Below are 24,508 nucleotides of genomic sequence, written 5' to 3'. Positions count from 1 at the left end.
AGAGTAAAACATTTTGGATAATAAATCTTTAAGAACACAAAAATATAGACACACAAAAGGAGTGTACACAAGAGAATTTTGTATCCATGTGAGTGAAATGTGTGCTAGATTTTTGTGTGAGTTAAAACTAGGAAAAATAAGGAGTTGTTGAAAAACTTAGTTTACTCCTTCATTGTATGTCATATTAGAAACTATGATCGCATGATTTCATGAGAGAATATACTTGTTAAACTTACAATTAAACTAGAAAAATCCCTACGAAGATTCCTGAATTTGTAATAGATTTAAGGGTTAAAAAGGGTTTTTGTTGTGTGATAAAAAACTGTCAAAAAACTTCAGAGCTCTTATGGATATGGGACTTGAATTCAAACATTATTATGAACTAAAGGTATTTATTTAACAATAGTATTAAAAAAAAAAAAAAATAGAGCCATAGGTTGGTTTGTTCAATCTGACATAAACATTAGGGAGAAAAAACAAGAAGCACCATCTTCGCAAGCAAGATATTTATGTTTATTAAGTCCAAGCCAGGATGGAGGGTAGACTTAAATTACTGCTTTTTGATAAACAGAAGAGAGGAAAGAACGTAAAAACACAATAGGAAGAAGCCCACTAAAACTGACCAAAATGCATCTATACAAATATCAACCAAGAAAAAGCAATTAATTTGCTCCCATTCCTTTTAGATCCCAGGTCATTAAGTCATTCAAACAAACTCTCAGTGTTCATTGTGTAACAGAATAAAATATTATCTCACCTGTGATGAAGATGTTAACGAAAACCTGTCAAAGTTGGATCTTTCTCATATATTCTCTGCCCCCTACCAGGTGGAGGAATGGACCTTGTGTCAAAATAAGTCTAAAAATGCTATATAAATGGCCGAATGAATGGCCTTGTGATTTCTCTCTATTATATAATCTGTACAAAAGAATTCTATACATGGAAATACCAACGTATCTGCTAATCTTATCTCTATAAATCTGTCAATAATTAAGCTAATTATTCAGAAGAGTAAATCAAGGAAATAAACAGAAATAAATATGGACAGCAAAGCTGTCCGTTGATAGAAATAAATATGGACAGCAAAGTTGTCCGTTGATAGCCCCCCTCAAATTGATGCAGGTTGATCAACAAGCATCAATTTGCTACTTAGACCATCTCCAACCCATTGCACCAAATTGGTGCAATTTTGGTGCAAAACACTATTCCATCTCCAACCCACAACACCAAATATTACACCAAAAAGAATATTCCTTATAATATTCTTTAGAATATTCTTTTTTTCCTTTTATTATAATAATCAACAATTAATCTATTTTACTCATTATTTTTGTATATATTAATTAAATATTGGGAATGATATTTTTATTAAATAATAATTATTTTAAAAATTATACTAATTTAATAAAATTAAGTATTTATTTAATCAAATAAACATTACATTTAATATAGAAAAACATTACATCTAATATAAAATGATACCAAAAAAAAAAAAAAAAGGTAAAATTCCATATTGATAGTAATTTAATTTTCCGAATTAGTATGTTCTTCCCACAAATGATCAATTAATGCATTTCGAAGAGCATGGTGAGCCTCTGTATTCAAAAAGATGTGTTGTCCATTCAAGCTTTTGAGATTTGTGGCTTATTCAAAAAAATGTGTTGTCCATTCAAACTTTTGAGATTTATGGCTTATTCAAAAAGATGTGTTGTCCATTCAAGCTTATGTTATAAAATGGCATACAACACATTAGTTTTGAACACATCTCTTCTACTTCCTCTTAGAAAAAAAAAAGCATATATCTTCTTCATTCGTGTTACAAAATGACTACACAACGAAGTTCTTTGTACACAAATGAAGAAGACATGCATCTATGTCATATTTATCTTGATATTTCTCAAGACTCGATTTTAGGTATAAACCAATCTAGTGATCAATTTTGGTCTCGAGTTGAGCTTGACTACAATAGTTCCAAACCCGTGTTTCTTACCCAGGTTCAAAACAAAAGATCTTTGCAATGTCGAATGTGACTGATCTTTAAAGCTATTGGCAAATTGAGGGGATACGTATGTCAAATTGAAAATATGAATCCAAGTGGTGCTTCTGAGCAAGATATTGTGAGTATTTGTTACATTTCATTCAAGCTTTTTTTTCTTATCTAATTGATTTTAACGTTATATGTATATTGTTTTGTAGATGATTCAAGCCAAAATGTTACTAGCACAAGATAAAAGTTACGAGAAAGGTTTCAAATTTGATCATGTGTGGCCTATACTTAAGGATATTGAAAAATTTACAGATAATGTTAACGCCACAGAAGTATTTCAAAGGCAAATCGATAGGTTTGAAACACAAGAATCAGAGACTCCCACTTTAAAGTCTCCCCAATCGATGCCTTGTGACATATCGTCAAATTCTCTAAACATAAGTGATGAAAATATTGGGGGTAGTTCAGCTCAACGACCCCTTGGGGTGAAGAAAGCAAAATTTAAAAGGAAAAATAATAAAGAAGTTTTAAACAGTTTTGAAACTATTCAAGAAGAAAATCGACAGCTCGCTGCTATTTTCAATTGGGGCAACTCAGCTAGGGCACAAAATTATGAAATCCAAATGAAAAAATTGCCTTTGGCAGAATATCAAGAAGATAACAAAATTTTATTCAAGGATTTGAATTCTATAACCGATCCAAGCCTACGTGAGTTTTTTTCAAAATCAGCACAACCAGCCTAATCAGCATCGCTATAAGCAACAAGACGAGGAGAACTGCCTGCAGGAAAGAATAAGCCACAGGCAGAAGTGCCCTGAACATAGCGTATGATCCTACGGACAGTAGCCAAATGAAGATGACAAGGAGTCTAAAGAAACTGGCTGACTTGCTATACAGCAAAAGAAATATCTGGTCTAGTGATGGTGAGATAGAATAGGCTACCCACCAATTTCCGATATAAACTGGGATCAACTAGTAAGTCACCCTCTTCTTTGTGAAGCTTGACATTTAATTCCATGGGAGTATCGACAGAGGTAGCTTCCTGCAGTCCAGATGTAGCCACCAAATCACTAGCATACTTATGTTGATTGAGTGAAATCCCAGAGGGACTACGATGCACCTTAAGACTAAGAAAATACGTGAGAGACCCAAGATCTTTCATATGAAAGGATTTTGAGAGATGGGTCTTGAGTTGGACAAGTAAAGCAGAATCAGAACCAGTGATCACAATATCATCAACATAAACCAAAAGGACAACAATATCCATGTCTGATTTTCGAAGAAACAACGAAGTGTCATACTTGCTCTGCTTGAAGGAAAATTGTAATAAAATGGTTCGAAATTTATCAAACCAGGCCCGCGGAGCTTGTTTGAGACCATAAAGAGAGCGACGAAGTTTACACACATTAGAAGTCGGAGAAGGAAACAGTCCTGGGGGTGGCTTTATATAAATACACTCTTTAAGATCCCCATGAAGGAAAGCATTCTTAACATCCATCTGATGTAGTGGCCAATCATTGGAAGCAGCCAGAGCTAGGATCGTACGAACAGTGGTCATCTTAGCCACAGAAGCAAAGGTCTCCTCATAATTGACACCATATTCTTGATTGTTCCCAAGGACAACAAGCCGAGCTTTATAACGATCCAAACTTCCATCAGAGCGAACCTTGACTGAGTAAACCTATTTGCAACCCAGAAGAACTATAGTGGAAGGACAAGGCTCAATGTCCCAGGTGTGATTGGTCTCTAGAGCAGCAATTTCTTCTTGCATAGCTTGTCACCAACAGTCATTCTTGACAGCATGTGAGTAGCATGTGGGAATATCAAAATTGGACAATGCAGCAATAAGAGCTTAAATAGAATTGCCAGAAGAAAACCCATACCTACTCGGGGGTACAGACACTTGAGAAGAGTGACGTACCAAAGGCTCTGGAGGTGCTGTAACTGACTGATTTTGGTGTATGTTAGGATTAGATAGTGGGTGAGCCACCGGAAGAGACCGTGGGTGGGATCGTCTCGTGTACACCATACCTGGTTTAAAACGAGAACTGACTTGATGAAGATCTAAGAACTGCTGCTCAAATGAGGGGAGGACCATAGTAGAAGAAGAGGGCATAGATGACACATGAAAGAAATGTTGATTTTCAAAGAAAATAACATTCCTAGAAATACGTGTACAATGTAATGTAGGATCATAGCAAACAAATCCCTTTTGACACACATTATATCCTAAGAATGCACATCTAATAGATTGAGCAGATAATTTATGTCGCTCATGAGGAGGTAAATGAACAAAACATACACAACCAAAAATACGAAGATTATCATAACTAGGTTGCTTAGCAAACAAGCGAAAATAGGAAGACTCCATGTGTAAAACTTGGGAAGGTAAACGATTAATCAAATGAGTAGCAGTCTTTAGAGCCTAAACCCAGAACATGGATGGAACAGAAGATTCTAACAAGAGAGTACATACCATATCAAGAAGATGACAATTTTTGCGTTCGGCTACTCCATTTTGTTGGGGAGTAGCAGAACATGAACGTTGATGGATAATACCTTTAGAAGCCAAGAATGTCTGAAACTCAGTAGACAAATATTGACCACCAGAATCTGTGCGTATCGTTCTAATATTCGCAGAAATTGATTTTCAACATACGCTAAAAACTTAGTGAAAGTACAAAAAACCTCAGATTTAGAGCGACGAAAATAAACCCAAGTAAATTTGCTATGATCATCAATGAAAGTCACATAGTATTTAAATTTTTCATATGAACTAACTGGGGAAGGTCCCCAAACATCACTATGGATAAAATCCAAACAGTGAGAAGCTCTACTAGCATGCAAAGGAAATGGAAGAGTTTTGCTTTTACCAAGTTTACAAGAATCACATTCAAGAGATAAAGAAGAACGTTCTTTATTACCAAGAAAGCCAGAGTTCAATATATGAGATAAGATTTGAGTATTGGGATGGCCTAAACGACGATGCCACACCATACTTAGATTAGGAACATTATTATAAGCAAAAGACTTAATAGAAGAAATTGGAGAAAGTGTTGGACTCGGTAAAAATAGTGGAAACAAGCGCCCCACTTTAGGTCCTTTCACAATCGGCTTCCCCGTTACCTGGTCCTGCACAACACAACCATCATCAGAAAAATTAACAGCACAATTGTTGTCAACTAATTGACCAACAGAAATAAGATTCGTGGAAAGCTGAGGAGCAAGAAACACATCAGTAAATGTAGAAGAAGCATTTCCGACAGCAACAATTGGCAAAGAACTGCCATTGGCAGTCTGAATGGTAGATTGACCAGCATAGGGCCGAACATGAGACAGATTTGTGGGAGTATTCGTCATGTGATTAGAAGCCCCCGAGTCTACATACCAGAGTGTAGTAGAATGTTTACCTTGAAACCCCATTGCAGATAATGCTGAAATCGGCATCTATTGCACAATTTCAGGGTTACAGTAAGTTACTACAGGAGGTGCAAGATCAGAAAAAGCACCTAAGGAAGAGTCATATGCTACAGAAGTCGCTGCTGGAGGAATAGTAACAGAAGTCTGAAATGCTTGGGCCTGACGATTCTGGGGGCGGATACGATATTCTTTGATAATATGACCCTTTTTCTTGCAATAAGAACAATATTTTTTAGGACAATTGGCAGCAATATGCCCATATTCTTTGCAGCAGAAACATTGTAGATTTTTAGAAGTCACAGGTGATCCACGTCCTTGAGCAGCATAAGCCATAGTTGTCGTCTTGGAACTGCCATGAGATTGCTCCAAAATAGCTAGAGTACTAAGACGTTTTTCTTCGCGAAGTAATTCACTAAAACAAATATCAAGAGAGGGAACAGGAGATCTGTTCAGTAGAGAGGACCGAACTGATTCGTATTCCGGGTGTAGTTTCATAAGAAACTGATCACGCTGGCTAGTCTTGTGAAGATTCTGAATAGTCGAAAGAGCAGCAACAGGAACATCTGCTGTAACCAAAGCAGTATATTCATGCCAAAGAGTCAAAAATGCCGAGTAGTAGTCTTGGATGGAAAGACTACCATGTTGAAACATGGCAATCGCATGTTCCAATTGAAAACGACGAGCATTATTATCTTGATGATAAACCTTCTTCAAATAATTCCAAATGGATTGAGCGGAGCAATAAGCCCGCAAGTTGGTGATAAGATGTGGCTCCACCGAACCAAGAAGCCAAGACATGATTCGAGCATCAAGCACAGCCCAAGAAGGAGAAGACACAACCTTCTGAGATTTGTCACTGTCGGATGTTGGTGAAACATCTGTGCCATCAATATGGCCCCAAAGTTCTTTTCCCTTAAGAAAAAGTTCAAACTGAAAAGCCCAAGTAGAGTAATTTTTGCCTGTAAACTTGACACACACTGGTGCAGAATCCATTGGAAATAAATGGAACCCGAGACAAATCAATAAATAACCAAAAAAATAAAGGAACCGAGAGAAGGACCTTAAACAGAGGTTGCTGCAGACACCACTCCAGGAGAAAATGCTCAGAAAATGCCAAGAAAAATGCCCAGAAAAAATTTTCAGCCTTGCTCTGATACCATGTCAAAATAAGTCTAAAAATGCTATATAAATGGCCGAATGAATGGCCTTGTGATTTCTCTCTATTATATAATATGTACAAAAGAATTCTATACATGGAAATACCTACGTATCTGCTAATCTTATCTCTATACAATCTGTCAATAATTGAGCTAATTATTCAGAAGAGTAAATCAAGGAAATAAACAGAAATAAATATGGACAGCAAAGCTATCCGTTGACACCCTGGTCTAACTTGAGTTTTAGTTTCACTTTCTTCAGTACTTACTTTCTCTTGTAAAGGAAAAGATGGCTTTACAAACGTGGAAGCAGACACTGTCTCTTCAATCTCGACCTTCTCTTCATCTTCCATTTAAGACAATCTACATCATGAAGTACCTAAAACAAGGGCATAAAGGTGCAAGAAGCAACAGTGTTAAAATAAGCTCTCAGCAGAACATTAGCCTAAGAATATACAGAAAACTAATAAAAATGTGTATTGTTAAAATATAAGATAAGCAATGATAGAATACCTGTTATGACACTTGAATGATGGTTATTCTAGTCTAGTCAGGCCTACAATAAGCATGGCTCCCTACTTACAACAAGTACTCAATAGGTGAATGCAGTTATTATAAGCTCTCTCACCTTATGGAGCAGTCAAGTTATGCCATTACTGGAAAATTTTGTGAGGCAGTAATAATGGTAAAACTTTATGGGTTTTGGGATTTCAGCAAAAGTGATAGGTATTTGAAGAAATTAATATTTCAATTTTCTTATATCTTAATGTCTTTAAACATGACGCTTTTGTACAAGCATAGTCATCTTAATATTGTACTCTGTGTTAGTATATCATATGTTTGTACATGTTGATTCGTGATTCTAACACCAACTAATCGACACGTGCGTAACGTTGATTGATCAAGAGACACACGTGATTACGGAAAGGAATTATCTGAAATAAATGCTATGGGAGCTTTTTAAAGTGGTTTGGATGCTAAGGTAGCAAGTCCTACGTCCACTGATTTGTATTAGTATGGTGGGTTAGGTCGCAACAGCGGACTGACTTACAAATGATTAGAAAAGTAAATTACAAAGTTTGCAAGAGAGAGTTTTTTGTGTAAAAAATGGCCGAATCCCCTTAATGAAGGGGTCTTCTCCCTTTTATAACTAGATGAGGGCGTGTAATCATCATTAAATCCATGGGTTGGTGTGAGTGTCAGGACATAATCCGGCTTTACGTCCCATTACCCACTTCCCAAGCTGATTTCATGCGATTCATTGCAGGGAAATGGACACGTGGGAGCTCCAACGCGTTTGGCAGGCTTGACGTGTACTTACCGCTCTGACGGGAGCAGGTCACACTGCTTCACGTGACTTTCCACGTCAGCCCTTGTTCTCCCAGGCATAATAGAAGTCCCCTAGTTTTTAAGGTTTGAGGATCGAACCTTGGAAACTAAGTCATGCCGTGATTGGAGGTTCTGGTAATTTCGACCTGAATGGAAAAAGCTCGGGGCAGGGCCTTTTGCGAACACGACCTCGCACAACTTTTCGTCCAAACGACCTGACAACCATCATCCTAGCGACCTGGATTCGTCCAACGTTCCTTACCGTGCCTTAGGGTAAGAGATTCAATGAACCTGTTTCCATGCTGTCAGGTGCTCTGCGCACGTTAAAACGTCTGGCAAGCGCATTAAATGCGTTGTGTGCTGACCCGACGTTGTTTTGACAGCATTAATTGCACGACACATTTGAAACGACGACCCTCATCATAGCATTGAATGCGACGTGGGGCGCATTTAATGCGGAGAGAGAGAGAGAGCTGTCGTTTCGACTCCGAGAGGTGGTAACCGTCGGTTCGCAGTCCATATAAAAGCCCAAATTTTTCAGATGATGCCACCGAAATCCCTTTTGCCTCGAGTGACAAGTTTTTGCAAACCGGAAGTTCTTCTTTTTCGATCGGCGCCTCTCAGACATCTGAAACAAGATATGTCCTTGGTCACGCGCCCTAGAAGGTAAGGTCCTTTTTCTTTTTCCTCTCTTTTGTGTTTGGTTGGTGGGCAATGGCGTTGGGTCTCCCGGTGTTTCACCAGAGATGTGACGCCGTCGTCGGATTCGAGTCGTGGATGGCAGCTCGAGTTACTGTTAGGGTTTAAGGGATTTGTCCCATGCCGCCGTGTGGGACAACATGCGATGGCTAAAATGACTTGTCTGTCGGTGTTGCAGACTCTGGAATGGAACCGCCAATGTCCAGACCTGAGGAAGGAGCCAGCTCGTCCTCGCGGGACGTTCCCGCGGACGCATCCCTTGACGTCTTCTCGGTTCTCACCCGAGAAGAGTTTGATAGGATAAAAAGACAGCTCGACGTCCGCGCAGAGGTGTTCCTCGACAACACGCGGTCGTCATGGCATCCCTCTGATGGCCTTGCTGCGATCTCCGAAGAGATCTTCAAGGGTGGAGGGATGATTCCCTTCCATCCTTTCATTAGGTCGGTCCTGGATCACTTCGGGATCGCACCGATGCAGTTGATGCCAAACGTGTATGTCATCACTGTTGCGATGTACATCGCGTGCTGCGAGAGTGGCTTGGGCGAGCCAACGGCGGTGGAGCTCGGTATCACCTACTATCTCAAAAAGAGTAAGGACAAGGATTCCTATTACTTGTCCCGGTGACCTACCATCGCCGAAAGGATACATAGCTATCCCAGCAACGCGGGGGCCTACGAGACAAAATTTTTCTTTTTCTGCTATGACGACCACTGCCGCTTTCAGAAACCAAGTAGGTTCTTCTTCGCTAGGTTCATTGTCTGTTCGCCTGCTTTATCATAACGATCTGCCTTCTTTTGTAGTTAATAAGACGACTAGCCAAGACCTGCTTGACGACCCGGACAGGCTCGTGTCTTTTGGAGTCCTTCTCGAGGAAAGCTGGGACGCGAGGAAGCTCGTGACAACCGTGAACTTGCGGAAGTACGGTTTCATTAGTAACAACGCGTCTTTGGAGCCCCTAGAAGGTAAGTTGCACTGATTCCCTTCTGGTCGCAGAATAACTTTTGTTTACTAATGTACTTGCATGTAGCGACTATGCCTCTGAAAGAGTCCGAGCAGCCTCGCCGAGCATCGTTTGTCTTCCTTCGATCGAGGAGAGAGAGAGCGGTCAAAACGGCTCGTCCAATTACAGCACAACTGGTGTGAACAGCCACGCCTCCCCAGCCCTGTCCTGTGTAAGAAGCGACCAGGACAGAACAGGTCACTCAAATGCCACCTGCTCGCCCAAGGCAGAAGGCTCCAGCCCAGAGGTCGAAGATGAGGAAGCAGATTCAAGTCGACGAGTCAGAGACCGAATCTGAGGAAGAACCCTTGAGGTCGCGACAGGACTCAAGGAGGAGGTCGGGCAAGGAACCCGCAGACGAGATGATCGCTGTCGACAGGGCAAAGGGCACGCCAGTGTTGGACTTGTTGGGGAGCCTGCCTGAATACCTACAGTCGATAGTCTATTCTCTGCTCGAGTGTGGGCTATCGGAGTCATATGATGAGTTCGCCGATACGGGCGACGACCTGATGACCACGTCGTTTCAGCATCTAAGCAAGGTAAACGAACTGCTCTTAAAGTTTGTCCGCCGTTTTCATTCTAATTCACTTCTTGCTCGCAGGCTTTGCTTACGATGAGGATGTCTATGGAGAAGACTCGGCTGGGGGCAGCAAAGGGGGCAAGCGACCTAAAGGAGGAGGTCGCGAAACTCAAACAGAACCTGGAGTCTGTCGAAGCGGAAAGAACGCAGGCATTCGAAGCAGCGAACAGGTACCTGAACCAAAAGGATGCCGCTCTGCGAACATTGGACTTCCAAAAGGTGGAGCTTGAATGACGTGGGGAGGAAGTAAAGGAGCTTCAGAGGACAACCGCTAGGCTCTCCAAGGAGGTCGGAGAAAAGGACCAGGAGCTCCAGACGACCTCCATGTGGGCTCAGCGAGCTGAACTAGAAAGGGAGGCCTCCGAAAAGGAAAGGCAAGCTCTCGAGGCCGCTCCAGGAGAGTCGGGAAAAAATCGCTTCACTGACTGAAGAAATGCGGATCCAGTCAGAGGAGATTGAGGATAAGGCCGCCGACTGGGCAATCGGGTCCATTTATTCACTGCAACCAAAGAACCCAGATTTGGATATTTCTGACCTCCCAAAGGGGTGGCGAGAGACCTTGCGGGTTTTGGCAGAGGAAGATGATCAAGCAGCAGCGGCCACCCGACGATCCGACCAGGCAAAGGGTTTTGGTCCTGCTTCGAAGGATCCCTCTGACCAGCCATAGTGTAACGAGTCTGACTCCATTGAAATAGGGTCTTTATTTTCGTTGTAAATAAATGAAAATACATTTTGCTTTCAATTGCTGTTCGTTTTTTCTTACATAAGTGCAGTTTACAATTAAGTTTTACATGGGCAATATTACATGTGAATCGTTACAAGCGAACAGAATAAACACGGACTATTTAAGCGAACAGAATAGTACTTTACAACAAAAGGGGAACTAACAAAATCAAAAACTGATCTATAATGAGAGCTGAGTTCGGGATTACTGATAGTATGGCCGGCGGAAGCTTGGAGTACTTTGAAACCGTTCAATCTTTTGAGATGGTAAGTCCCCGGTCTGATCACCTTGTCAACCCGGTACGACCCTTCCCAGTTAGGTCCTAGTACCCCCGCACTTGGCTCTCTGGTCCCAAGGAGAACTTCCTTTAGCACAAGGTCTCCGACCTGGAAGTCTCTTCGCTTGACCTTTGAATCGAAAAACCTCTTTGCACGCTACTGGTAGGCTGCTATCCTTAGTGAAGCCTTGCTGCGGTGCTCTTCAACGAGATCCAAACTTGCCCTCATAAGTGCTTCGTTTTCGACCTCATTGTATAAGTCCCTCTGAAGAGAACCAGTTCCCACTTCCACAGGAATCATTGCTTCGCAGCCATAGGCTAGCGAAAAGAGGGTTTCTGAGGTGGAGGTTCTTGGAGTTGTCCTGTATGCCCATAAGACCTCGGGGAGATCGTCAACCCAATTTCCTTTGGCTGCCCCAAGCTTGGCCTTCAGAGTGTGCTTGATGGTCTTGTTGACAGCTTCAACTTGGCCATTCGCTTGCGGTCTGGCGACTGAGGCAAATTTTTTATGGATGCCCAACTCGTCGCAGAACTGCTTGAACTCCTCATTATCGAATTGCTTTCCATTATCCGAGATGAGGGTGTGGGGAATTCCGTAGCGGCACACTATGTTCTTGAAAATGAAGTCTTTCAGCTTGTTGGTCGTGATCGCAGCTAGCGGTTCAGCTTCCACCCATTTTGTGAAATAATCTACCGCGACCACGGCATATTTGACCCCTTCCTTTCCAACTGGCATGGGATTGATAAGGTCGATCCCCCACATGGAAAATGGCCAGGGGCTAGACATCGTTATCAGCTTGTGCGAGGGGGCTCGCGGAATGTTCGCGAACCGTTGGCACTTGTCACATTTCTTGACAAAATTGTGCGCATCTTCTTGGATTCGGGGCCAATAATATCCCTGACGAACAACCTTGTTCGCAAGAGATCGAGCAGCTGTGTGATTTCCGCAGATCCCTTCGTGATTCCCTCATGACGTAGTCTGCTTCTTCACTGGTTACACATCAGAGGAGAGGGACACTGAATCCTCTCCTGTACAGCTGGTCCACGATGAGTGTGTAACGAGCAGATCTTGCTCGAAGGACCCTTGCCTCGACCTTGTCACCTGGCAAGGTCCCATCCTTGAGGTATTGGACAATGGGAGTCATCCAGGAATCCGGTTGAGTCACATTTACGACCTGTTCAGTTGAGCTGATAGTTGGAGCATCGACGAAACGAATAGGAATGTTATCTGAAGCCTCTGAATCCAACGACGAGGCTATCTTTGCTAGGGCATCCGCTATAGAATTACTATCTCTGGGGATCTGAGTGATTTCGAAGTGCTTGAACTACCCGAGGGTGGTCTTAGCTTCTTTTAGGTAGCAGACCATGTTCTCTTCCTTGGCTTGGTATTCCCCTAGAATTTGGTTGACGACCAGCATGGAGTCACTGTAAATGCTGATCGTGGTTGCACCCATTTCTTTGGCAAGTTGCAACCTGGCAAGCAAGGCTTCATACTCAGCCTTATTGTTGGTCGCCTTAAACCCGAACCGAAGAATACCATGAATTCAAGCCCCCTCGGGGCTTACAAGGAGAAGACCTGCACCGGCTCTTTTCCTGTTCGATGACCCGTCGATGTAGAGGTTCCAGGTCGACAGGTTTTGAATACTTTCCTGCATGACTTCGCTAGGCTGTTGCTCACTCGGGAGATAGGAAAATTCTGAGATGAAATCTGCAACAGCTTGCCTTTTAATGGTCGACCTGGGCTTGTACTTCAGGTCGAACTGGCTTAATTCCATGGCCCATTTGAGCAATTTACCTGAGGCTTTTGGTTTCTGGAGGACCTGCCTTAGGGGGTAATTAGTTATTACATGGATCGTATGGGCGTGGAAGTAAGGTCGCAGCTTTCTTGATGCGATCAGCAGAGCAAAGGCTAGTCGCTCCATTTTCGGATACCACATTTCGGCATCCGACAGGTGCTTGCTTGCATAGTACACTGGCCATTGCGCCTTTTCCTCTTCCCGTACTAGAGCTGCACTGACCGCGAACTGAGAGACGGACAGGTAGATGAGCAGGATTTCCTGTGGAAGAGGCTTAGAGAGGAGAGGTGGCTTCCCTAAGTGTTCTTTTATACTCTAGAATGCCTGTTCGCATTCGGGAGTCCATTCGAATTTCTTATTGGCCTTCAAAACATTGAAAAATGGCAAGCAGCGGTCTGTTAGCCTTGATATGAAGCGACTAAGTGCCGCTATTCGCCCATTTAGACTCATGACCTGTTTCTTGCTGGTCGGGCTCTCCATATCGAGCAGAGCTTGGATCTTTTTGGGGTTTATTTCTATGCCCCGCTGATTAACCATATACCCCAGGAACTTTCCTGACGATACCCCGAACGAACACTTGAGAGGGTTCAGCTTCATTCTGTACAATCGGAGGATGTCAAACATCTCAGCGAGATGTGCGATGTGTTCTGAGGCGGCCTGGGATTTGACCAGCATGTCGTCCACATAGACCTCCACTGTCCTTCTGATCTGGTCAGAGAACATTCGGTTAACCAACCTCTGATAGGTCGCGCCTGCATTCTTGAGGCCGAAAGGCATAACTTTGTAACAGTACAGCCCCCGGTCCGTAATGAAGGACGTATGCTCCTCGTCTGGTGCATACATCGGGATTTGATTGTATCCCGAGTATGCATCCATAAAACTTAACAGCTCGTGCCCCGAGGTGGCATCAACGAGCTGGTTGATTCTAGGCAGAGGGAAGTTGTCTTTCGGGCAGGGTCGCTGAAGTCAATGCAGGTCCGCCACTTGCCGTTTGGCTTCTTTACCAGGACCGGGTTGGCAACCCAGGTCGAGTAGAGAGCTTCTCGAATAGACCCATTTTGGAGAAGGTTTTCCACTTCTGATTTCAGTGTGGCGTACCGCTCCGGATCCATCGCTCTTCTTTTCTGGCGAACCGGTTTGGCTTCACTGCTGACGTTTAATGAGTGACAGATAATGTCTGGGCTGATCCCAACCATATCTGCATGCGACCTGGCAAACACGTCAATGTTGTCCCTTAAGAAGCTTATCAGTTCGAAAGCGAGCTGAGGGTTGAGACAGCTTCCAATCTTTAACACTCGGCTCGACTTGGCTCTTTTGGATCAACCAAAATTTCAGACAGATCCTCAACCAGGCCGCTAGGAGGGATTTCCTGGATTCACGGATCTATGTTATCCTCAGCTGGACCGGGCTGTGGCTCGATCCGACTGATCTCCATTGCCTGGTGAGGCACACATCGTGAAATGCCCTTTCCCTTGCCTGCCATCTGTACCGCTTTTACGTAGCATTCGGGAGATGTGCTTTGCGATCCGCTCACTTCCCCTATCCCCGTTGGAGTGGGGAACTTCATCTTGAGGTGATATATGGAAGTGACTGCCTTGAAGCTTCTCAACAGAGGTCGCCCCAAGATTCCATTAAAGGCCGATGGACAGTCCACGACCAAAAATTTGGTAACCCTAGTCACCTCATCGTAGTCGCCGAGTGTGACTAGTAGCTGGATTGTTCCTTTGGGGATCAGGTGATCCCCTGTAAAACCGTAAAGGGGCATCGAGACAGGCTTCAGGTCGACCTCGTCTAGGTTCATTCTATCGAAAGCGGTTTTGAACAGGATGTTCACAGCGCTTTCGTTGTCCACAAGCATTCTGTAGACATTATGGCACCCTATCAGGGGCCTGATCACCAAGGCATCCTCGTGAGGATGGTGCAAGTGAGCTGCTTCCTTTTCGCAGAAGGTGATCGGCTCCTCCTTTCGAGCCTTTTACGGTCGCTGCGAAGTGTTCATTACCCTGATCGGGTCATGATAAGCTTCACAAGCGTACCTTTCCTGCGCACCTCGCGTGTTTCCCGCAAGGTGTGGGCCTCCGAAGATTATGTTAACACTGCTATATCTGCTGTGATCATAACGCTTTTTCTTCTGCTCCCCTTAGTTCTCTTTTGGAGAGTCATCAATATACTCTTTGAAGTGCCCTTTCTTGATGAGCTCCTCGATTGTCTGCTTTAGAGCTCGGCATTCATCAGTGTGATGCCCGTTATCCCGATGGAAACAGTAGTATTTTTTGCTGTTTCTGGTCGTAACAAGGGTTTTCATGGGTTCCGGTTCACCGAGCAGGCTGGCCTCCTCGGATTTGTCAAGGATTGTAGATATAGACACGTTTAGCGGAGTGTATTGAGCTCTGTCCCGGTCACGATAAGGAACAGGAGCATAGGACTTCTTGTGCTCGTCGCGGGGTTTCTTCCTTTTTCGCTGATCATCAGTGTCTCCTTTACGATCAGCTCTCCTATTTTCTCCCCGACCAGACATACTGCTTGAAGTACCGTGATCGCGGCGGCGGAGTACCGCCAATGAATTCTCTACTCGGAGATATTTTTCTGCAAGTTGTAAAATCTGGTGAGGGGCACATCGTCCTCAGCCTGCAGCTCTTTCCACAGGTCAGTTTACGGGCGAACTCCAGCTATTATAAGTGTTCGGATGGACTCTTTTGGGGCATGGGCCACCTTGTTGAGTTCCCTGTGGAAACGGTTGATATAAGATTGCAGGGATTCGTCTCTTTCTTGCCTTATGTTGCTGAGGTAGCTCAAAGGCATCGAAAACTTTCGATTTGCTTGGAAATGCCATAGGAACATCGTGCTTATCTGAGGCCACGAACTGATCGATCCCGCTGGGAGCGACCTTAACCACCGCTTGGCATAAGAAGTCAGCATCACGGCCAAATAACGGCATTTTGCAAGGTCCGAAACCTGGTGGAGCTCCATCAGGTCGTTGAACTCATACAAATGATCCTGTGGGTCATGGTTTCCATCAAATGGTCGCATGTTGGGCATTCTGAACCCCGGTGGGAGTGGAGCAACTAGCACTTCGGGGGAGAAAGGAGATACAGAGGCGACCTGGGCCTGTTCGTTTTGCTGCTCCCTTAACCTGTCCAGAGCTCGCTATAGCTCCTCAATTTGTGGTAACGGAGCCAATTGGGGATTGCTTTCACCCATGCGAGTCCAGCCTTCGCGATTATGGTTCAGGAAAGTCTGGAGGTCGGACTCCTCTTCGCCTCGGCCAGCATTTTTGGTCGCACTCGACACACGCTGACTAGAGGCGTGTGAAGGCAAAGGATTGTGCGGGGCATTTTCACAACCCTTGCGGTGGTACGAACTACCCCGCGAGGTGTGGGGACCACCCGCATGATAGTGATCAGGATCATTCTGCTGGCGGTGATAGGAATCATCGTGCCCGGCACCTTTGCTTGGGTTCACCTGCGACGTGGCATGGGACAACTCGGGATTCACTTTTTCGCTGAGTCTCAGCTTTGCCGACACCCTGCTCGGGGCACGGTTTGTGTTCGCTGGTCCTTGGGAACCCGTAGGCTTACTTTTTGCCACTTGATTACCCTTACGTCTACGCGCTGCAGTGCTCGCGGCACGGGCTATTTCCCTTTGCCTCGCTTTCACCTGACCTGCAAGTGTTTTTGGCGGTTGCACCGCCCCAGCTGTTGTAGATGACATTCCTTGGTCCAAACGGTCCAGCCTCTGGTTGACCGTCTAGAGAGTATTATCGAACCTCCCTAGGTAGCTTCTGATGGCGGGGTCAAGCTGCGAAGCTGCCGGGATATCCCCCGCAACATTTTGTGAAACTGGAAGTACCCTAGAGGGGGTATCCCCTTGGGTCAAGGGGACTCCTTCAGCGCACTGGTTAGCTTGCTCAGGTTCAGATTGGCGGGTCATTTGCTGCTGTAGGACCAGTAGGTTGAAGATTCTCCTGATGAAGGATGAACACCAAATCAGCCCTCCTTCTAGCGCGAAACTGTTGATGCGTGATTCTAACACCAACTAATCGACATGTGCGTAACGTTGATTGGTCAAGAGACACACGTGATTATGGAAAGGAATTATCTGAAATAATTGCTATGTGAGCTTTTTAAAGTGGTTCGGATGCTAAGGTAGCAAGTCCTACGTCCACTGATTTGTATTAGTATGGTGGGTCAGGTCACAACAGCAGACTGACTTACAAATGATTAGGAAAAGTAAATTACAAAGTTTGCAAAAGAGAGTTTTTTGTGTAAAAAATGGCCGAATCCTCTTAATGAAGGGGTCTTCTCCCTTTTATAACTAGATGAGGGCGTGTAATCATCATTAAATCCATGGGTTGGTGTGAGTGTCAGGACATAATCCGGCTTTACGTCCCATTACCCACTTCCCAAGCTGATTTCACGCGATTCATTGCAGGGAAATGGACACGTGGGAGCTCCAACGCGTTTGGCAGGCTTGACATGTACTTACCGCTCTGACGAGAGTAGGTCACACTGCTTCACGTGACTTTCCACGTCAGCCCTTGTTCTCCCAGGCATAACAGTACATATTGATGGAATACTTAAATACTATTTATTATTCAGTAGTTCTCTATCACCTTAAGCTTTTGAATTAGTACGGTATCAAACCAAGTTCACTGAGTGATTTTGTGTGTTGAATCCGGAAATGGTATTTGATTAAATTACAATAAATTGCATTTATGTTTCATTTACATGCCTTGCACATGACAGAACATGTTAGAAGTAAAATTTTTGGTTGGAGTGGTTACATAGCCTACTCAATATGCTTTATATAAGAGAGAGAGAAAAATGCATTATCTGTCAAAGAATTAACCACACCATCACAATATCAGTAAAAGGTACTGAATGGACAAGTCAAAATCATTTCAGTACACCTTTTGGTCATTATTTTCCTTCATATATAAATGCAAATATTATCTTCATTAATAGATTAATCAAAATGTAAAACCTTTAATTGATAACCACCATTTGTAATAGGTTAAAGAACATCACAAACCTCATTGTTCTTCTGATACAGTATCTGCAGTTTCCAGTTGATCAGTGAATAATGAAGTGCCATCACCCTTGCTGCCAGGCACAAGGACTTTATCAGGTGCAGCAACTGTCAAAGATGAGACATCATAATCTTTTAAAGGCTTTCCAGCAAGGATCTTCCCTACAAACCAGCGTCAAATTAGCTTTACAAGTCTGACAAAAAATAGAGAATTCTCAACACAAATTACTTTGTATTCTGTATCACATAATTCCATTCACATGATGAGATATTGAGAATATAAATTTGATCCACCAAAATATGCTTGCTAGTGGCATCAATTTTCAACTAACATATCAAATGATCTGTGGAAACAACCAATCAAAAGACTTCTAATTATTCTCCTAAGGAAGAAAATTCAAAACTAAAATAGAAGTTCAAGTTAACAGTAGATTGATATAATTTCAACATATCAAAACTGACAATGAGCTTACTCCACCATAAATACTCATTCCAATAATCTTTGATTTAGTATCCGAGTTTTATGCAATCATACAAACATAGAGGATTTACAATTATTGTTTATAGAACCAAAAAGAATACAGAAACATCAATTTCTACATTAAAAGAGAAAAATCGAACAAAAAATTCAATCGACTATAAAAACAGAGTGGGGATAAAATGAAGAAATAAACGAGAGAGAGTAAGTGAAAGTGAGTTCTTCTTCAAGAAGAAAGAGAGACTTGAACTCCGGCGATCACCATTGAAGTAGCAGCTTGATTGAGTGGACTTGTAAACTGAAGGTACACAAGGAAAGCTTATACCAGATGTGTAAACCATATTTGAATTTTCTAGAGAAAGAGAAAAAGAAATGTGAATTTGAAGGTGAGAGCGAGATAGATCGATATATTGTTAATATGGTTTTAAAACCCGGCCGGGCCAGGCCGATTGAACCAGTTCGACCGAGAATTGGTGGCTAGACTGGATCGGTTCATATAAAAAACCTGAATTAGTATTTGACCCGCTTTCGCCCACGATTGGACTGGTTTTTTTGCGATGAACCACCGGTCCAACTGGTATAAACTAGGTCTATTACAGTAAAATATAAAAAAATAATTGAAAATTTTTTATTATCATTGTTAAAAATTAAAATCTGCATTTTTTTAATTTTTTTTTTTTTTTTTTTTTGCTGACGTCACGGACTGACCCACCAGTCGGAACGTTCGACCCGTCAAACCCATGACCCGGTGGCCTGGTTGGGTTAACCCCCGAGTCGGGTTTTAAAACCTATTTTGTTATATTAGCAGTGTTGATATTAGCAAAGTTTGTTTTGTTTTTGAATTTTGAATGTTTATTGTTGCTAAGTCTACTTGGGAGTTTCATAGTAGCGGTTATGAGAGTAAACCATTGTAGCGATTTTGAGGGTAAACCATCGTAACGGTTTTGAGAGATTTTTAGTAGCAGTTTTTAAAACACCCAACCTGTGCTTGGGAGTTTATTTTCTAACGGTTCTGACAGTTTTTTAAAATGATAAATTTACATATATGCCCATAAAAATACCCAGCTTCAACCAATTCTTGGGAGTTTTGTTTTTTTAATTAAACGTAAGAGTTTTTTATTTATTTTCTACTTATTAGTATTTTATAACTTCAAATGTGATAAAGTCTCCTTATCCTTCTTCGTCATTATTTGCAGCATCTAGAATGATTGAAAAATTGTAGCTCCACTTCTCCAAGAAAGCATCTAGAAATGAGATTTTAATTAAAAAAAAAATTATGATTGCTTAAAATTATTTTATATTTAATACCTAAAAATCGTTATGGAGTTATAATACCTAAAAATCGTTATAATATGGAGTTATAGAATTTAAGCTATAGAAATCATTAACGATATATCCTAAAATATTAAAATCTCTTTAAATTTTATAAAATTTTCAAATATGTTCAATGAAAAGAATTCTCTATCTATTTTTAAAATACATAAATGTCAATAATTAGTTGAAGTCAACTTGGGCTTTGCTAGCGCACAACCAGCCATATACGACTGGTCATGCGCCGTCAACTGCCAACGGTGACTGGCGGTGATGGTGGTTGCTGGTAGTGGCTTGGGGTGGGTGGGGATGATTTTGCTACATGTTAAAATTTTATATAATTTATGTGTTTTAGCAAAATTTCAAATTGTAAAGGGTTAAAAAAAAGGATTTAAAAATAATATTATATTAAAATTTAAAAAGGAGGGCAATTTAGTAATCTATATAACATACCCACCCATTTAGAGGAAATTTAGCTGACCAGCCATCCCAAGTTTAGATTTAAAAAAATGGCCTTGAAACTGTTTACCATTTTTTTTTTTTTAGAGAAGCTGACGTGGCACATTTAGGATCCATTAAACATGTAAAATGGGTTAAAATGAAAAGATTAAAACATATAAGGACAAAATCATAATTAATGAAAGTTTTTAAAATTTGAAATTTACAAAAGAGCCCCAAATATTCAAATCGCTTAATCGAAACCAATTAAGGCAAAAATCGATATCTTCAATCCCTAAACGCATCTNGAATTCTTTATGTTTTTATTTCATATTTTAGATTCAGTATTTGCAAATAAGTAATTTAATGTATTTTTCATATAAAGAATACAACAATAATACAAAATAAAAGAGAAACATAGTATGAAATTATATATAAAATAATAAATAATTGAATTTAGGGACTTAAATGAAATATTGAAGAATTTTAAGGATTAAAGGGTAATTTGAAAACCGGTAACCGAACCAAAAATTCGGTTCAGTTCATATTCGATTTTTAACCGAAACCGGTCCGGTTTTTGGTTTGGATAAACCGGTTCGGTTAATCGGTTTATTCCACCCCTAACAGATCTCCTTGCATAAAAATAAAAATAACAAAGAATATTTAATAAATATATTAGGATTAAAAACGGAGTTTTACAAAACAAAATCCAACCTTACCGTGGAAGTCGGGCCGTTTCATTCTCAAAATCTCAAAGTTTATTAGGCGTAAAATTTAAATAACTATAAATATAAAAATAAAATCCGAAATTTTAAAAAAATTGAGTCGGCGTCATTCATTAAATGCGCCCCTGCCTGCCACAACCCCCATCCCCCTCCAGCCATCTCCATGCCCATTATCTCCATCTGTAACGAGGGCTCCGTCTCACTCTCACCCTCTCTTATCCAAATCGTAGATATTTCTCCATCCACACTTGTAGAAAATGACCTCCCAACCCTACACACTACTTATCTCATGTCGTCATTAGACCCATTTGTAGAAATTGCATGTGTAAAATATGGATTTGTTAATCACAAAGGAGATACAGAAATTGTTTGGGATTGAGTCGTTGGCCTGATGTACTGTTATGCCTTATCCCTTGGGATAAAACCAAGGCACTTCAGATATATTTCCAAATGTGATATGCTGAACCTGCCTGACAAAATTACAGGATTCTTATATTAATCCAGATATTTCAGAGCAAGAGAATCTAGTAACATTTTGAAACATATTCACAAAAACATACATTTGACTTCGATGTAAGCAGAAATACACAGCATCACTGAGTTTTAATGTTAATGAGACTAGCAGTTGCAATCTACCCTTTGATCTAATGTATGACCACACCAATGTAGCATATTAGTTTTTATCCGACTAACCATACAATCTCAACAAGTTTCTGTAAATTGTTTCCATTATAGGACGTTCTTAAACAATCATAATTGAACAAATAACTGACAACGGTCACATTTCTAGAACAAGAAGAGAAGCATGGAAACTACCAAGTGACTCTTATAGTTTCAAGTCACAGAGTCATTTGCTAACTTGAATACATTGCAGAGGAATACAGCAGTTTGGAAAAGGTCAGACGCCCTTTCTCACTTTATTAAACTATATTCCTGATTCAGCAGTCTCAGCTGCTTTGACTTCCATCAGGCACTGTGACACATGTGGCTTGAGCTGCATGCACGAAGAGCAATTCGTATCAACCATTACATGAAAAAACTTCATCAAAGTAAATATTCAATAGCTAATTAACATGAGAGCTCAAATCATTTGCAGGAAACAAAAATAGCCATTTCTAAAGGTAGCAGTGTCAAATATGCAACTACCTTTTCTAGGCCATTCTTAGAATAGAGGTCCATTCAGAACTAGGTCAGATTTAGATGTCCAATTATCCTTTCAAAAATAGGTAATGTTAGTCATATTAGATCCTCCCTCAGAAACCTAATTCAAGAGAGAGGCAGGTAATTGCTCCACGTGTGCGGATTGGAGTTCCCTAATAAACACAGCAACTAATTTGCAGACTGCATTATGTGGAGGAGAATGCCTTTGGGTTGGTTTGATAATTGCTCAAAGTTTCAAGAAAATGAAGTCTAGGAGTTGAACTGATGGCACAAAAATCCTATTTGACAGCTGAGAAAGAACAATCATTGGCACAATCATTTAAGGAATTTCAGGGGAGGGAAAATCCCTAGTGTTTCATGCGATCAGAAGTCCAAACCCTCAATACTGGCGTTCACAAAGATTCCATACCTAATTCAAAACTTGAGGTAAACCTCAATGTGTGAGACATGAACCTCTTGATTACAAAACACAAGCTTTAACGAAATTGAACCTCTAACGCTATGAACTACTGAAGAAAACTAACACCATCCTTTGCAAAGCATTTCTTGCTCTAAAACTAAATTGAAGTTACAAGGCCTATGGAAAAGCTCATGCTCATGCATCTCAACCCCTAAGACAACATAAAAAAAATTGAGGAAGTTCTTAAAAATTCTTGTAGGCAAATAGACAATGAAGAGGATAACTCAATCCTCTAAATCTTGTATGAAAACTTATAATGAAACATCCGATAATTCCCAACAACAACCGATATTTGCACCTATATCGCATACAAATCTTAATGCAACAGGAAAATAAATAAAAAGAAAGAAATAGAATAGAATCTCACATCGAAGTCAGTCAAATCAGGAACCAAATAGTTGGGCAGTTTCACTTGCTAACAAAACGTGCCCACCGTGCATTAATTGTCCAGTTAAATCAAAGAGACGAAAACTATAAACGCGGTGAGCATGTAAAATTATAAGTTTTCATGAATTCTAATAACTTTTCAGTACATTTCATTGAACTAAACAATATCTCATCTTCTAAATCCCGGATTATCAAACAAACACATTTAAGCTGGAATGGAGAAATGCAAATGGAAGTAAAAACAATCGAACCTTTGCGAGTATGGAAACCAGTTGGCTCGCAATTCTTTCCCTTGTAATAATCTCGCGGGCCGCGTTTGACGAGCGAATGTCAAGTGATGATGGACTTTCCTTCGCATTGCTCTCCCTATCCCTAATATAAGTCCCAAAGCCATTCTCCCCCCCTATCACCCAAATCAACCGCTTTAATTGCTTATATCAAATCAAAATCAATTTGTATCAATCTTTCAACAGCAAAATGAAACTAATATATGAAAATAGCAAAGAGATCATAGTTAATTAGCTTGCAAGCTTTGGCACAGCAGCGAAGCCAAACTAACTATAGCGCCGTCACGAGGTAAGAGAGTTCAAGGGTTTTCAGTTTCTGTTCTCCTTCCCAGTGGAATTGGAAACCCAGAAAACAAAATTATGACCCAAGAAAGCCCAACAATATTGGACTTCTATATCTAGTTTCTGCTCTACTTTTTCTGGTGCAGAGCCCATTACAAAAATAATTCATGACCACAAAGCCTAGTAGTGGTGGGCTTTTGTGGCGCAAAATCTATTGTGATGCTTTTCAAAGTAACACAAAACATGTAAACATTATAAATTTAGGCTGGACGACTTACGCATACAAGTTGTCGAAACAATAAGTTGATACCTAGAAGATTTTGAAATGACAAACATATACCCTTCCGTCATGTGCTGTTAGTTGATTTTAGTTTTTCATAGTGACAAAGACTAAAATGCCCTTGAAAATTTGATATCTTATTTTTTATAAATTTAAAATTTCTAAAAAACCCCCATAGGTTTGCTAATTTAACTACACACCCTCATTATAAAAAGTTTGTTAAATGACAAAAACACCCACCACCCTCATGAACTGCCCAGTTCCCGACACCACGTCGGAAACTGGCCGGAAATTGCCTTACAACACAGATCCATCGGATCTGTGTCGATACATGTCGACTAGGCCGGAAAGGCAGTAGATGGAGTTGCGGCCTCGACGGCAGATCTGGCATTTTCGGCCAGATCGTGGCTGTTATGGCGGGAGAAAAGGCCAGATCTACAGCTAGATCTGGCAGTCGTGCCACAAAACTTCTTCTGCGGTGTCGAGGGCCAGATGCTGGCCAAGATCTGGCCTTTTCCAGCCCAGATCAGCCACGGTTCTGGTCGAAAAAGGCCAGATCTACGCTAGATCTGGTGTGTGGCCGTAAAAACTTCATCTGCTGCGTCAATGGCCAGATCGGCCGTAGATCTGGTCTTTTCCAGCCAGATCAACAAGGATCTGGTAAAAAATACCAGATCAATGCGTACGACACAATCCGACAAG

General features: G+C 41.5%; 1 protein-coding gene and 1 long non-coding RNA gene across 3 annotated transcripts; one reads left to right on the top strand and one right to left on the bottom strand.

Annotated features, from left to right (window-relative positions):
* Nucleotides 1-1,823: 1,823 nt before the first annotated feature.
* Nucleotides 1,824-2,730, top strand: LOC116132938. The gene is made up of 4 exons (XM_031418608.1): nucleotides 1,824-1,914; nucleotides 2,044-2,117; nucleotides 2,197-2,472; nucleotides 2,554-2,730. Exons 1-4 carry the CDS (start codon nucleotides 1,824-1,826, stop codon nucleotides 2,728-2,730), a joined length of 618 nt encoding a protein of 205 aa, XP_031274468.1.
* Nucleotides 2,731-21,100: 18,370 nt separating this feature from the next.
* Nucleotides 21,101-23,026, bottom strand: LOC116132975. Of its 2 annotated transcripts, XR_004128480.1 has the most exons (3): nucleotides 22,938-23,026; nucleotides 21,510-21,943; nucleotides 21,101-21,419 (listed from the first exon to the last, which is right to left on the bottom strand). It is a non-coding gene; the product is annotated as an uncharacterized LOC116132975 (long non-coding RNA). The 2 variants fall into 2 exon arrangements; XR_004128479.1 differs by lacking the exon at nucleotides 21,101-21,419 and having other exon boundaries at nucleotides 21,495-21,943.
* Between the last annotated feature and the right edge of the window lie 1,482 nt (nucleotides 23,027-24,508).

Source organism: Pistacia vera, unplaced genomic scaffold, assembly GCF_008641045.1.
Source record: "Pistacia vera cultivar Batoury unplaced genomic scaffold, PisVer_v2 Contig264, whole genome shotgun sequence".
In the NCBI taxonomy this organism is placed as follows: domain Eukaryota; kingdom Viridiplantae; phylum Streptophyta; class Magnoliopsida; order Sapindales; family Anacardiaceae; genus Pistacia; species Pistacia vera.
Note: the sequence above shows the minus strand (reverse complement) of the source record. Positions and strands in the feature narration are given on the sequence as shown.